The sequence below is a fragment of the Punica granatum genome, chromosome 4 (assembly GCF_007655135.1).
Source record: "Punica granatum isolate Tunisia-2019 chromosome 4, ASM765513v2, whole genome shotgun sequence".
In the NCBI taxonomy this organism is placed as follows: Eukaryota; Viridiplantae; Streptophyta; class Magnoliopsida; order Myrtales; family Lythraceae; genus Punica; species Punica granatum.
Genome location: NC_045130.1, coordinates 10,865,100 through 10,879,217, shown reverse-complemented (window position 1 = coordinate 10,879,217; position 14,118 = coordinate 10,865,100). Strand labels below are relative to the sequence as shown.

Sequence of the window (14,118 nt, the reverse complement as noted above, 5' to 3'; positions counted from 1 at the left end):
GTAAAATTTACAATATTGTAAATGACGACTTGACGGCATCAATGGTGAGATGACGGTTTGTACTATCATGTTACAACTTTGAAATGTTTTGTACCATCAATAGCAAAAAAAATTTTTGAATCAACCTGATACATTATTAAAACTTTTAGTTTGGTTTTAGACCCTCTACTAATTTGAGAGCGTCATTTGTTGGTGGCTAAAAATTGATGCTTGAACACGGTTAGCATACACGTGCACTTACCGAAAAATGTTATCTCATCATAAATGAGACATGGTTGTCAAATAACAAGTTGATTTATTATTTTCTTTTTCGCATATAAAGTTAGTAGTGACTTGTTAGTATTATTGGTAGATTTTATTATTAATATATATTTTTAAATAAGCTTCTAAGCTCTAACAAAAAGAAATTGAGCAAATAGTCATGGTTCGATGGGCTCCGCACTGCGAGTTCAATAGAAACGGATTCCCAGCTCAGCTCAGTATCAATCTCCCCGGCGAGAGCGGGACCCACGTTGACGGAGAGATTGTTTCTTACGTCTAACCGGACGGGAAGCCGAACCCCGCCAGCTCGACGCTCATCTCAGCCTTCCCCTCCGGTCGGTGGTGATGACGTCAGGGTGAGCGAGCTCCGGTCGCCGTCCACTTGCCACTTGTCATCACGTCAACGTCCCCGGAGGAGGACAATAGACGAAAGAGGACTGACGTGTAATGGCAACTCCCCGCAAGCAAGCCGAAACCGACTCTCTCTCTTCCCTCTTCCCTCTTCCCTCTTTGTCCGTTGCCAAACGGCTGAATCCCCGCACCCAACCACCCCCTTGTTCTCTTCGAGCACACCTCTCTCTCTCTCTCTCTCTCTACCCCCCGCTCTGCTCTTGCTAGCTTGGACTCCAAGAAGACCTAGATCTCTCTCTCTCTCTTACGGCCAGCGCTATGGCAGTGGCGTCATCGAGCAGTGTGGATGTGGAGCCGGCGAGCGCATCTCCGTCGAAACCGGCCTCCGACGCTGCGGCACAGCGAGCGTCTTCCTCAGCTGCCGTCTCCCCCTTGTCGGCCGATGCCTCTCCCGATCACTGCGATTCCTCCTCCAATTCCTCGGCCGCTTCTCAACGAGACGCTGAAATTCAGGTCAGGCGCAAATGCCGCTCCAATTCCCTGTACTCTTTACTGTCTGGTGGTGTTGATCAGAGCTCAATTTTAGCTGCTGCATGGTGAAAATGTTGCTGCCGCGCACTTAATTAGCTGATCAGTCGTCTTACTGTTTCTCTGATCATTCGATGATTGATAGTGCATATCGCTGTGCTTTCTAAATTTGCTGTATTTTAATGTTTTGAGTTTTTCTTTATTTATTTATTTATCTTTTTTCTGTGCTATCTGGAGTTTGTATCAAGTTGAGGAATTTTGATTTGCCGGCCTTTGCTTTGGTGCTCTACCTTGTGCTTGAGTTTCTTGACACGCGGTTCATGGAAATGCTGCCGTTGCAAGTTCACGTGTTGTAGTTTTTTCCGGTTTTTTCTTTTTCTCGTTTTGCTTTTACCAACTTTTGTCCTGAGATTTAAGGAACTTGCAAGATAGTTCCTCTCTCTGGCGAACTTTTTCTTTTCGATGATATTTAGCTTTTCAACTTTAAAAACCATTTGATACAGCAGAGCATTTTTCAGACATCAAACCTTAATATAAACATTAGTGCTGATATAAACCTTAAATATCACTATATACTGATAGTAAGACTTGTCTTTATTCTCTGTCCTCACTTTTATGCTGCTATTATCACAACCAACTGCAGTCTGCGGCAGCATTGCGGAGTGAAGAGTATCGGCAGTTATTCCGGCTTCCACCTGAAGAAGTAAGTTTAACTAATGTTATGCTCCTCATTGGCAACAGGAGCTTTTCTTTTCTTGTTTCTAGGATCTTTTATAGTTTGGAGATCTTTTTTCTGTGTCTCGATCATCGTCCTTCTACTCAAATGCGACTGAAATTAGTACCAGTACTTTTGTAGATGCAACTGCAAAATTTGTTCTTTGTAGCTTGAAGAAGGAAGATACTGCCAGGGTTCATGCATGGATATTGATTTATGCTTCATAGTTGGGCTCCAATCAGGCCATATTCTAGGCATCTCTAGTTTTGTCTTTAGAATTGTGATTTGAAATGCAACTTACATCTTGTTTTATTGCTGCTGCTGTACCTCTTAGTAAATATACTAATCCTTATGATTATGTGTTTCCTAGAATCTTTCAGTGTTTCCAGCCCTTTTATCTTGTTTCGATATGTGTGTTTTATTTTGGAGCTACCTTTATGCCAAAAGAAGAGGTCTTCCTATTATTCCTTGATTAACGTTGTCAACACTAAATAGATCTCAGTTTTTTCGTTTAAGATTAGTCTGTTTGAAAGTTTTTGATTAGCTCAGGTGAAAGCTCATGATAGTAAGACTCCAGATTTTGACGGTCAAGGGATGTTGAAGACTTTTCTTATTGCATAGGACGCATAATAAGTTCCTCGTATTACGGTATCTGGGGAAATGTTTGGCGTCATCCTCTTCTTGTTTAATAACTGTAGGTTCTCGTGGAAGATTTCAATTGTGCATGCCAGGAAAATATTCTTGTTCAGGTATTCTATTTTCTTTTGATGTTCCTGATTCATGATTTCAAAATCTAGCTCTTTCTGAGTGACAATTTTAAGTTCCAAGTATATTCAGAAATGTTGTTCATGATTATAATGCCTTTAAATTCTGCTTCTCTTCTAACACCGCAGAGGAAGAGTATGCCATTCATTATTTATATATCTATATACAGATGTATATGTCTGTTAAGTAGTATCCTGAACCTCACAATCCTTTTCATTGATCATGTTTCGCAGGGCCATATGTATCTCTTTGTCCATTACATCTGCTTCTATTCAAACATATTTGGTTTTGAAACAAAGGTACGGCCATTATGCTTTTGCTGCTTGCTTTGTATATAAGTTTCCAGAGAAGGAAGAGCTTGATATGGCAATCAAAGAAAGCTATTGAAGTATAGAAGAGAGAAGAAGCAACAAAAGCAGAACTTTGTGCTGGATATCAATAGGATATATTTCTTTTAGATGACATGTAAAGATAATTTAACATTTTGATGCAAAAGAGGGTCCATTCTAGAACTTTTCAGGGAATTATTATTATTATTATTTATTTTTTAATTTTTTGCTAGAGCCCCTTATCACATGAATCATCAAAATTTCCCAAAGAATCACATTAATTCCATTTTCTATATCAAATGGTGGAAATCATATCCAAACTTGTAGGAGCAATTTGAGCGTGACTTTCTAACATGTATGAGCTGTTATCTAGTTATTGAGTTTATGCAGACCTGCTAATGGGAAAAGAAAATTTTCAATTCCGTTATACTAGGATGTTATGAGGTTAGAAGTTGGTTAATGGTTATGTGAAAGTCTTTAAGCTAGAACATTTCACAGTTTAATCTCCAAGAATTTATCTAAAGCACTAGATTCAAAGGGACAGTTGAGAGACTGACTGTTGTTTGTGTACATTTATTAGATATGGCTTCACCAATTTAAGTCTGGCTTGTCCAAATAACCTGTGGTTCTTTCTGTTCCTCGATTGTTTGAAGATGATTCCTTGTGGTCTTTGTTCTATCTGGAACACCATGAAAAATTTATGTCATTGTTGATTGTACCATGTATTATCACATGAGATAGTGTTTCCAAAAATGATGCTTGGAAGTTTTCAAGTGATTATTGTGCTATTTATTTCTAAGTTGTGACATTCATCTTTCCTGAAATCTCAGAAAATAATCCATTTCCGTGATATCACAAGTGTAAAACGAGCAAAGACAGCTGGCATCTTTCCCAATGCCATAGAAATTTTTGCTGGAGGGAAAAAGGTTCTTTTCGTTGCCTTAAATATTTGTCCTATTTCTTCCCTTTAGTTATATTTTGAAGAGTCTTTATGAAATACTGTAATTTAAGTTTATGGAGCATATCAGTTATATTTTCCTTTTGCACAGCATTTCTTTGCATCCTTCCTATCCCGAGATGAGGCATTTAAGTTGATTGTTGATGGATGGGTTCAACATGGTAATGGTGCCAAGGCAATCATGGAAAACCAGGTACTTTCATGAGTTGCTTTTTTCTTTAGCTGGTTGTAGCTAGCTGCTGTAGTCTGCATTTGGTGGACCTAAATGGCTCTTTTAGTCTGCTTTGGCAAATGTGACTGATATCATACTTCATCTATTCCAGTTTTGTGAAGATGGTAAATTAAGGAAACCCCTTAGATAGTTATAATTTGTTTCACATATACCATTTATTAGGAAAAGGAAAAATAATCAAATTTTCCCTGTATTCGTACTGTATTTACTTTCAGTTTAATTCGCTATCTTACTCTGTGAAGACTTAAAAATTACTTATTTTTATAATGCATGTTCAGCGATCGTATTTACTATTTTAAGTACTGCAGATTTTTTTTTTTCTGCAAATTCTCATACGTGCAGTTGCATTTTCACATGTATATTGATGGCATTACACCACTGAGATATGTATAACAAAATTTAACTATTTACTTCATGGCAAAGGAGAATCATAGATGAAGAAAATGCCATTGCAAAAAGAGAGAATCCCATCTGATATAGGTGCCCTCACATTGCTTACTATACATACTGTTTTCGATTGCAGGACTCAGCATCTGAGTCCAGTTTCCGGGACAATGGTGTCGAACCTGAGAAGGTGAAAATTTCTGAGATTGTGGATGATATTGATACAACTAACAGGTACTTGTATGTTCTGTTATATCAGTTGGCTTTTTTTCCTTAATTTCCTCAACCATTAGTCTGAACTTTAGTGTCGTTTATGAATCAGAAGAGAGGATACTTCTGCTCCTGAGGATTCTAATCTACTCCCTACTATTGAAGATGACAATGCATCTACAGCAGTTCGAGAATTCCAAGACAGTGTAGAACCTCTTGCTGGACCAGTTCTTACATCCGAGCCATCATCTCCCGCAAAATCGTGGGCATGGAAACTGGAAGATTCTGATGCGCCTGAGAGTAAGTTGCTCTTGACTTCTGAAGTTAAATCTTGTTTCGTCAAAATAAGTTGACATACTGGAATATTAGAATCATAATGCTAAAGGTGCTTATATAAGAAAGGTGTCAGACTCTTTATCTTGTTTTGTCAAAATAAGTTGACATACTGGAATATTAGAATTATAGTGCTAAAAGTGCTCATTTAAGAAAGGTGTCAGACTCTTTATTTTTTGCCATATGCATAAGATGTATGTTTGCTTTTAGTTGGCCATGTTTATTATGAAGGAATCCTGTTATTTGGAGCTAGAATTGGTGGGATATGGTTGGTGTAAAATATGGTCTCTTTCCTTTTGCAATCATCTATATTTTTGGGATAGAGTGGATTATAGAAGGTTGAACCTCTACTAACTGTAGCTGATCAGGGAAAATGAAAAGTCTAATGGTTAGTGTTGAATCTCTTTCCGCAGTCATCTGCATTCTGGGGATGGTGTATTGATAGAAGGTTGAACTCGAACCTCTGCTAACTATGACTATTCAAGGAAAAAGAAAAGCTTCTAGATGCAATTGATCTTTTTTTCTTCCAAGTGTTTTAAATGGATTTACTCCAAGATCAAGTTACATTTTGAATTTTACAAGAATGAAAATATGGAATTTATCTGTCAATAGGCTTTCAACCCTAAGATTGTCAGGCAACTGAAACCCTTGGTGAACATGTTTATCCACTGCAAGGCTCTATGCACTACTTTTCCATCTTATGCTGTGATGTACCTGGGGTAAATCTGTAATTGTGATTGTGCTGTAAGAGTATAAATTTGTTTAGTTATAAGAAATAGTTGCTTTGATCTTTCGTGATCTTCCTGTAATAATGGACTTGGATTTTGCAACTTGGGAATCATTTAGTATACTTAATGCATTAATTTCAAGCACCACATGCTTGATACATCTCTGTCCTTCTTATTTACTGTTTATAGAAATGTTTACTCTCTCATAGTTCTAGTCCTGATGCATGAGCTGGTTATCTCCATGCAGTCCCAGAATGCTACACCAAGGTGGCAGAAACCACATTTCAGGTTGGGTTCTCTTTTCTTTTCTTATGAGTAGTTGTTTAGCAGGTAGAAGTCATGCTCGGCAGTTGGCTCTTTGATTTCATTTAATTGCACAAATAATCTGAATTGTGATTTTGTTCAATGCAATGCAGATAACCGTGGAGAAATTCTTTAGTTTGTTCTTTTCTGATGATGCTGTTGAGTTTATGGACTCATTTCATAAAAAATGTGGGGACAAAGGTACATTACCCATACTATAGAATTGTTTTACCTGCTTATGTACTTGCCATAATTGCATTAGACATTGTTTTACCTACTTTGAATGGCTGAAAACATATTCTGGAAGACATTAATATGCTTTCCCTATTGACTTGCATTCTTTTTCAGAATTTAAGTGCCCTTCGTGGTTGCCCCATGATCAGTTTGGACATGCTCGTAATGTGTCGTTCCAACATCCTATAAAGATTTATTTAGGTATGTTTTCATCCTTATATAAGAAAGTTTCTTCGTCCTTGGCATAAAACTGGTGCAATTTACAACCTTGATTTTAAGCATTGGATGTTTACGTTCCTTATATTTTTATTTTTTTTTAATGTGTACTTCAAGGGGCGAAATTTGGCAGCTGTCAGGAGACACAGAAATTCAGAGTCTACAAAAACAGGTATTGAAAAATTTTCCCCTCATAATTTACATCCACATGAAGTGGTTTGCCTTTAGAAGCTCTTGATTTGCAATTAAGATCTTTCTTCTCTTGAAGTAAAGGTATAATTTTTTTATCTTTTTTATTTTGGAGTATTATCCTTTTTTTATTGTCTTTTTTGGATGACATTATTATTTTTCTTTCGCGGATCTCACATAAATTAGGCGTATGACCTTGTCTTTCAGCTTCAGATTCGTCCTAATTACAAATCCTGTTGAACTCAAAAAATCCTTGGGTTGTTTTATGACCCTGCTGGGCCAGCTGGTTTGGCAGTTGAAATGAATTGTCATCAGTTTATATTCCAGAAGATGATAAGGAAGAATTGATACTTTAGGAATCATCTTTCAATTAGAGACTAGAAAGATGTATTTCTATGGATAACGTGAGTTTGAAGCATTAGTATAATTATGTAGTAGGATGTTTTCTAGCCTCCTTATCCAGTATTTGGCTGCTTCCTGTCTTCCATTTCTATTTTTTGGTGTTCTCTAGCAATGTTTTATAATGTGACCTCATATCGTTTCTTTTTTTACCAGTCATTTGGTGATCAAGACATCACAAGAGATAGCTGATGTTCCTTATGGAGATCATTTCCGTGTCGAGGTACAATCCTTCTTTCCATTTTACAATGGAAGAGGATAATTTCTAGTTCAAATTTTGGAAATATCAAATATCACCCTTGTTCCTTCCAGATTATGGTATGAGCCCCTTCTGTCAAGCCAGTATTATTAGTTTTAATGGAATAGTACATGTGGCAGCCACATGATTCTGACCATTTCATTCTAAGATCCCCCCTGGAAATAGGAAACTGGAAAAAGAAAAAGAAATAAATAATTACCAGAGAAAAGAAGATATAAAGAAATCTACAGAAGGGGTAAAACTTCATTGTGAAGAGAGTTCTTTTGTGGCAGAGGAGTCACCTCAGCATCACCAGCCATGTACTCTAGGAGACACATTGAGGGATAGCTGTTGTGTTGCTCAGTTAAATGTTGCTGATATGGGAAACTTGTAGGAGTTTGGGCCAGAATCTTCAATTAGTTGTATCTATGTATTCTTGCCTACTAGGGACTTGGCCTAACCTAGTAGAAAGGGATCCCAACATATATCATGATACAAGTCCATTATACCTTGCGTTGGGTCAGATAATCTATGATGATCATATTGTGGACATTCTCTGGGAGTTGACCCACGGCAGTGGTGGAACAGCTCCTCTTTGCCTCTGAAGAATTTATACTTTAGGTTTTTAGCTAACTTTTTGATATTTTCTTTTGATGGCCGCCTTTTTTCTAATAATATAAATTACTTAGCATTGCCCTTACCTTCCCAAAGCTGGCCATTTTTGGGTGAATGCTCAGTTGACAACTTATTGAATCCAATCCTAGAGTGAGATTGGAGAATCTAACTTTGAATAGACACGCAAAAAGGGGCTGAAGTTTCTTTTTAAGGAAAATCCATGAACTGCACTATTAATTAAATAAGTGCTTGTTATTATTTGTTGTTAGGGACTTTGGGATGTGCGAAGAGATGGCAATGAATGTTGTGTCTTGTCCGTCTACATTAATGTGGCGTTTTCGAAGAAGACCATGTTTAGAGGTTTGCCTTTTTCTATATTCTTTTTATCCTCATATCATCCATTAGTTTTAGGTTTTCGTGCAATTTTCATGTTAGATGATACCATATGTTTGCTGAAAGGGTCCAACATCTGTAATCCATAATTTAGTGGAATTATTTGAGTTGTCTTGTGTTACCTTTTGCATGCATGAGCATTTAATTACTTCTTATATTTGTGCTTTTGTTTAGTTAGCAACATTCTATATTTTCGCTGCAACAAAATGCATGACTCAAGCATAACTCTGTTATAAGAAAAGCCAGGTGGAAAGCTTGGGAGAAGAGTTTTGGCCTATTTTGATCTGAGTGAGACAAAAAGGTCGAGTGTTAAAGTATATCTGCCAATATGACATCTGTAACAATTTGGCGGACATGTCTATTCCTTTGAAGGCTCTCATACTGATTATAGTTACAGTGCTGTTGAACCAATAGTCCGTTTGTTTTTACAAACTAATTTTAACTCTACTCCACTTAACTCTATTTATCTTCAATTCAACAACACAATTATTATTTTTGCCTTTTTCTTCAATTCTTTTAACCATTCAATTCAATTTTTAACACTAAATTCTCTTAACTATTCATTACTTTTTTCACTATGCAACAACACAATCATTATTTTCTCTCAATTATTCATTACTTTTTTTACAATTCAACAACACAATCATTACTTTCTCTCAACTATTAATTACCTTTTTACACTTTTTCTCATAATTCAACAACACAATCATTACAAATCAATTAAAACCAAAACTCAACTCTACTCAACTCTAAAACCAAACACAATATAATGTTGCGTTTGGTTTCAAAGTAGGATTTTAAAATCAGATTTTGATTTTGAAAAAGAGTGGTATAAATGGGGTCCACCCTTTGACTTTGTATGAGTTATTTTGTTTTGTTGTGGGTAGAATTAGGTTAAAGTTGTGATTTTAAAATCAAATTGGCAAACCAAACAAGCCAAATGTCTCAGAATCAAATACGGTATCTGACTTATAATGATTTTTGCTTTTGCAATTCTCCTGCTTTCACTTCTCTGGTTCTAGAAACATCATGTATTCACTTGGGTTATGTTATCATGCACTTTTGGCTGCTAAGTTAAAAATTTTCCGAAAGATGACATAATAATGATTTGGGGTATTACTATAGGCCTAATGGGCCCAAGCCTTATTGGAAAAATAAGTACGATAGATACATAATTGAAATAAATCTTGTAAATGCTCTTGTTCATCAGAAAACCTTAGCCGCATTGCAAAGTGGCTGCTTTTCTTCGCCCTTTTCTGTCTCTTTCTTTTTTATTTTACAGATGGTTTTGACCTGTTCACCTATATGCTAGCAAACTTGCTCAATTTTTGTCAAGTTTTTAAAGAAAAGGGACTTTCCTTTTGGTAATCCCCTTCGTCAGGTCAATTGTTTTCCTTGGCTGGCACTTAAGTTGCATTTAATTCGTTAACTAAAATTATGACTTAAGATTTGCTGAAGTCGTTTATCACGGCAGGCAATAGAACAATCATGGTGAGATTAGATATTTCTTCGAATGATTCAGATACTTTAGTGTTGCATGGCGTTAGTCCCGTAAGCTTCTGTTAGACAGATATTCTATGAGGCTCGAGTGTTATGCGAAGGAGTTTATGTCATAATCCTGTGGGTGATCCTTTACCCTGTGGTTGTTTTTAAGGAAAATTTCATTGAGTAATATTTTTATAAGGGATGGAAAATCTTACGTTGCCAGTTGGAGGGACTCTCAAAACTCTGGTAGATCTGTATAAGATATGTTTAGAGGCCACCTGGAAATTCGCTCCTGATAAACATCATAAAATACCACTAGCATACTATTTTAGAACTCATTTGAATTCCTTGTCCCTGTAGATATTAACAAATACTATGTGTTAGGGAAGCTTCTTGATATATATTTCTATCGCTCCTGCAGTTACAGTTTAGTGCTTGAAAGCTTCATCTAGACCAGAAGGTTTGCATTTTTGTTGTTCGCCAAGATATAAGTTGATGCCTAGTCTGGATCCTTTGGTGTTGTTGCAGGACAAATTGTGCGGTCTACGTTGGAGGAGTGTAGAGAAGCTTATGCAATTTGGGTCGATATGGTGAATCTCTGCATCAGTTTATCAGTATATCACCGTTGCATTTGTGAATTATGCTGTGCATTAGGGACTGACATGTTTACCCTTTTTCCAGGCACATGAATTATTGAGGAAGAGGAGCCTTGAGCAAAAGAAAGGTCGGATATTTACTTTCCAGAAATTTGTTTTAAACGACAAGGCTTTTGAGATTTAGGGGGGGGGGAGAATATGTTCGGTCTGCTATCTCGAGTAATGACTGTACAAGCCTGCTTCGCAAGATAGAAGGTAGAGTTGAAATAACAATCCTGTCACAAATTTCAAGCTTGTACCAAATAAATTAGTCCATCAATTATTAATATATAAGAACCTTAAACAGAGCAATAAAGCAAGCAAACTGCGCAACAGATCACTAATTTGATTTCGGTTCACTGGCATTTTTCCTGGAGGATGTGTTGATTCAAGCATCTGCCTTCAATTTTAGGACTGATGTGAGGGTTCGAGCATATGTCCTGTGTATGTTGTTTGCCTACGTTTCTGTTTCTTTTTCTTGTGTTTAGTGTTTGATGCACGCTGGGCTGCAAATAGTGATAGTCTGCTCCTGTATCCATCTAACAGATAAAGTGGACAGAGGCCCTGATGAGAGCATGATTCAAAATAGAGAAGTGCGATCAGAAAGGGAAGCAAATACCGGAAATCCTCCAGACACATCTCGTGGTGCAAACAACATTTCAGTGGTGCAACAGTCCTCTAATTCCACAGGGCCTAGCCCTCTTAATGGCAGCGGTTTTTTCCGAGGAAATGATATGGACTGTAGTGCTACTCTCATTTTACCAATGCTGGGAGAGACCATGATGAAGTTATGGTCTTATACGAAAAGTCAAACCCGGGTCCCGCTGCTCCTTGCTATTTCTTTCGCTGTGATACTTCTAATGCAGGTATGTACTCTAATCCTAGCAAAGTGCAAGGTTCATAACGAACTTCAGCTGCTGAAATTTTTAGCAATAACTTTTTATTCTTTGGGGCAGATAGTGTGCTCAGTTTGACAAAAGTATGCAATTATCCGTTTTCTTTCCCCATAAGAGAAGGCATCCTTGGTTTCTTGAGCATCTAACGTTTGATGTCTAATATTAGCAAATGCCAGATGAAATTGTTCAGCGGCTTAGTTATTTGTCTATAAGAGGACTCAAAATATATGGTGCTTTGTTGTTTTTGCGGTGCAGTTAAGCATAGTTGTGCTCTTAACACGACCCCAGAACATCCACGTGATATCTCAAACCGACTATATTGGCGGCATGGGGATCTCGGAGAGACCCTCAGAAGTAGTGGCGTGGCTGGAGAAGCGGGTCCACCACCTCAAGGATGAGATGGCCATGGTTGAGTCCCGGCTCGAGAGGATGCAGTGGGAGCATGCCCGGTTGAAAGAGCAGCTGAGAGGCCTACAACTATCCACAAAGCAGAGCGAATAGGATTAGTAACATGTACAGAAAGATCCATGGCCTGCCATCTTCTCCCCCTTTGCGATTCGTCCATACATATATTGATGGTATGCTTTGCTCGAGGGAATATTAGTTGACGGATTAGAAAGCCAACGTTTACATGAGTTCCACCAGTTAAGAGGCCGAGGCGTTTGTAAATCCAGCTTATTGCTTCTGAATGCCGAAATTGTTAATGGTGTAAGTTGATTGGTTGAAATACCACGACCACGAGTATTGGAGGTACTTGACGATCATGCCTGGTCGACTTAAAAAAGGAAGCCTGAATTAAGCATGTTTTCCTGAATGATTATTACTATTGGAACCAACAATACGAAAATATTGGCCTCTTTTCGGGGTGGACGATCGGATCACATTTTTCATGTGAATATCCGAAAGTTGCAATTGCAGTGGCACAGTGACGCACAGTGATCTCTCCTTCCACGAGCACCTTTCACTACTGATGAGCAAAACAAAAGAGATGTTCTTTTCTGATAATTCAATTTATCATAATTCCTTCCTGTGATTTTTTTTTTATATATGTATTTTTTCCTGATGGGTGGGCGCGTTTGACCCTTCATTGATTGGAGGAAAGCTGTACAAGTTGGGACTATGCGCTTTTCTGCTAAAATTCTTTGCGCTCATGAATGCGAATGCACATGCAAATGCAATTGCAAAAATGGCATTGAAGGGGAAGGAGCAAGCTCCAACTGGATTGGGGGGAGGGGGGGAAGGATAGGTCCACCGTTGAACTTTTACGTACATCACCATCCTCAGTGCCACTCACTGTCGTCCGTAAGCGTGTGGGAGGAGAGTCGAGCGAGGGCACACATAGTCGAATCTTGCGTGTTTAGATCAAGAAAGGGCATCTTCTGAATTCGTACCACGCCACCGTGTAATGATGGAGTTTTCAAAATATCAGCCAACTCTTTTTCGGTCCTCTCGCGCAGCCACGCCATCAAATTTAGATACTGTGCCTTTAGGGGATTGTTCAACAATAAAAAGAAACAAGTTAAAGATTATATGAGGGGAGAGAGTTAAGTAGAAATGGAGAAGGAGCATGACTTTGATTTTCGTGTATAGAAGGGAAAAATGGGTTCATTATCTGAGCACTCGTTCTCATTACTTGAAATCAAAAAATTCTTATTAATAGGACTTCTTATAATCCTTCATTCTCTCCTTTTGTCCCGTGCTAAATTCACATGCATCCTTTTGTAACATTTAGGAAAATATAGAAACCAGCTCTGGCTGCTAGCTGAAGCCGGAGTAAAACTTTCAAATAATTAAAAAATACATCATAATTCACTCAAAACATCTCGTGATCAGAGTCAAACTCATATCTGAACAAAGATTTGTTCTAATTATGAGATGGGTACACTCATAGTTTCACAGGGGAAAAAAAATGTATCGCCATTACAATCGTTATTAGTGGAAGAGATGATGTTCAGATAGTTCTATTAACGGACACAAACCAAACATTAATGGCAGCCATTTCTTTCCGAATGACGACAGGCGCAGCATCCTCTTCCCCTACGTCATTCCCATGTCATCAAAACGAGCAGATGATCTAATATTATGGACTAAATATTGATCAGATTTCAAGGTGCATGGTGCTCGCAAATTCATAAACAGGTCACGTATTTTAAGCTTCCAGTCACAATTCATCGATGTTATTTAGGATGTCGAATTTCGAAGCTGTTCTGATAAACTGGATGTAGAGATCCGAGACTAGAAATGATATTCTAAGGAAGGAGCGAACGATCGACTGTACCCAAAATATTAAGGTTACGAGGGGATGTATAGGGCAACATTATGCTGACAATCATAGCGAAACTTAATACAGTCTTTAACCTAATTGGATCGGTCTGATGGTCATATGGTGTGACACCCATGCGAAAGTTTCAAATTCAACTCACCCTAAAAATCATGCATGCAGGAGAATACTCCTCTATTGGGCCACTTGCACGGCCTATGGCCGAACTTACATATCCCGTGAGCTTGCAGAGTGTTCACGTGAGCTATGGGATTAGTCGAGCGAAAACTAGATACCTTCAATAAATATATATATATATAGTCCTTAGAAAAAATGACACTGAGAAAGAGATAAAGAGCAGTGATATATGTTCTCATTCGAATAAATCAAGATGTTGCAAGTTTAATTATTATTGTGAAATTATTCATGCCCCTTTAGTAGTTAAATTTTTTATTTTTTTA

General features: G+C 37.7%; 1 protein-coding gene across 3 annotated transcripts; it reads left to right on the top strand.

The window, feature by feature from the left end:
* The first annotated feature begins 437 nt into the window (after positions 1–437).
* On the top strand, positions 438–12,223 carry LOC116204087 (protein VASCULAR ASSOCIATED DEATH 1, chloroplastic). Of its 3 annotated transcripts, none has more exons than XM_031536153.1 (18): positions 438–1,125; positions 1,784–1,843; positions 2,554–2,604; positions 2,854–2,919; positions 3,780–3,875; positions 3,999–4,100; positions 4,663–4,757; positions 4,846–5,033; positions 6,042–6,082; positions 6,211–6,298; positions 6,446–6,532; positions 6,665–6,719; positions 7,292–7,358; positions 8,258–8,348; positions 10,395–10,456; positions 10,548–10,590; positions 10,914–10,945; positions 11,048–11,189. In XM_031536153.1, exons 1-17 carry the CDS (start codon positions 931–933, stop codon positions 10,922–10,924), a joined length of 1,398 nt encoding a protein of 465 aa, XP_031392013.1. In that variant the 5' UTR covers positions 438–930; the 3' UTR covers positions 10,925–10,945; positions 11,048–11,189. The 3 variants fall into 3 exon arrangements, with proteins under 3 accessions (XP_031392013.1, XP_031392012.1, XP_031392011.1); XM_031536152.1 differs by lacking the exon at positions 10,914–10,945 and adding an exon at positions 11,653–12,223 and having other exon boundaries at positions 453–1,125; positions 4,849–5,033; positions 11,048–11,367; XM_031536151.1 differs by lacking the exon at positions 10,914–10,945 and adding an exon at positions 11,653–12,223 and having other exon boundaries at positions 454–1,125; positions 11,048–11,367.
* The last annotated feature ends 1,895 nt before the right edge of the window (positions 12,224–14,118 follow it).

What these genes read in the sequence shown, in the direction of transcription:
- LOC116204087 (XM_031536151.1), top strand. Translation starts at nt 931, where the DNA reads ATGGCAGTGGCGTCATCGAGCAGTGTGGATGTGGAGCCGGCGAGCGCA. An exon ending in TTTTTGCTGGAGGGAAAAAG is followed by an intron (nt 3,876 to 3,998) that starts GTTCTTTTCGTT and finishes CCTTTTGCACAG; the next exon opens with CATTTCTTTGCATCCTTCCT. An exon ending in TGGCAGAAACCACATTTCAG is followed by an intron (nt 6,083 to 6,210) that starts GTTGGGTTCTCT and finishes AATGCAATGCAG; the next exon opens with ATAACCGTGGAGAAATTCTT.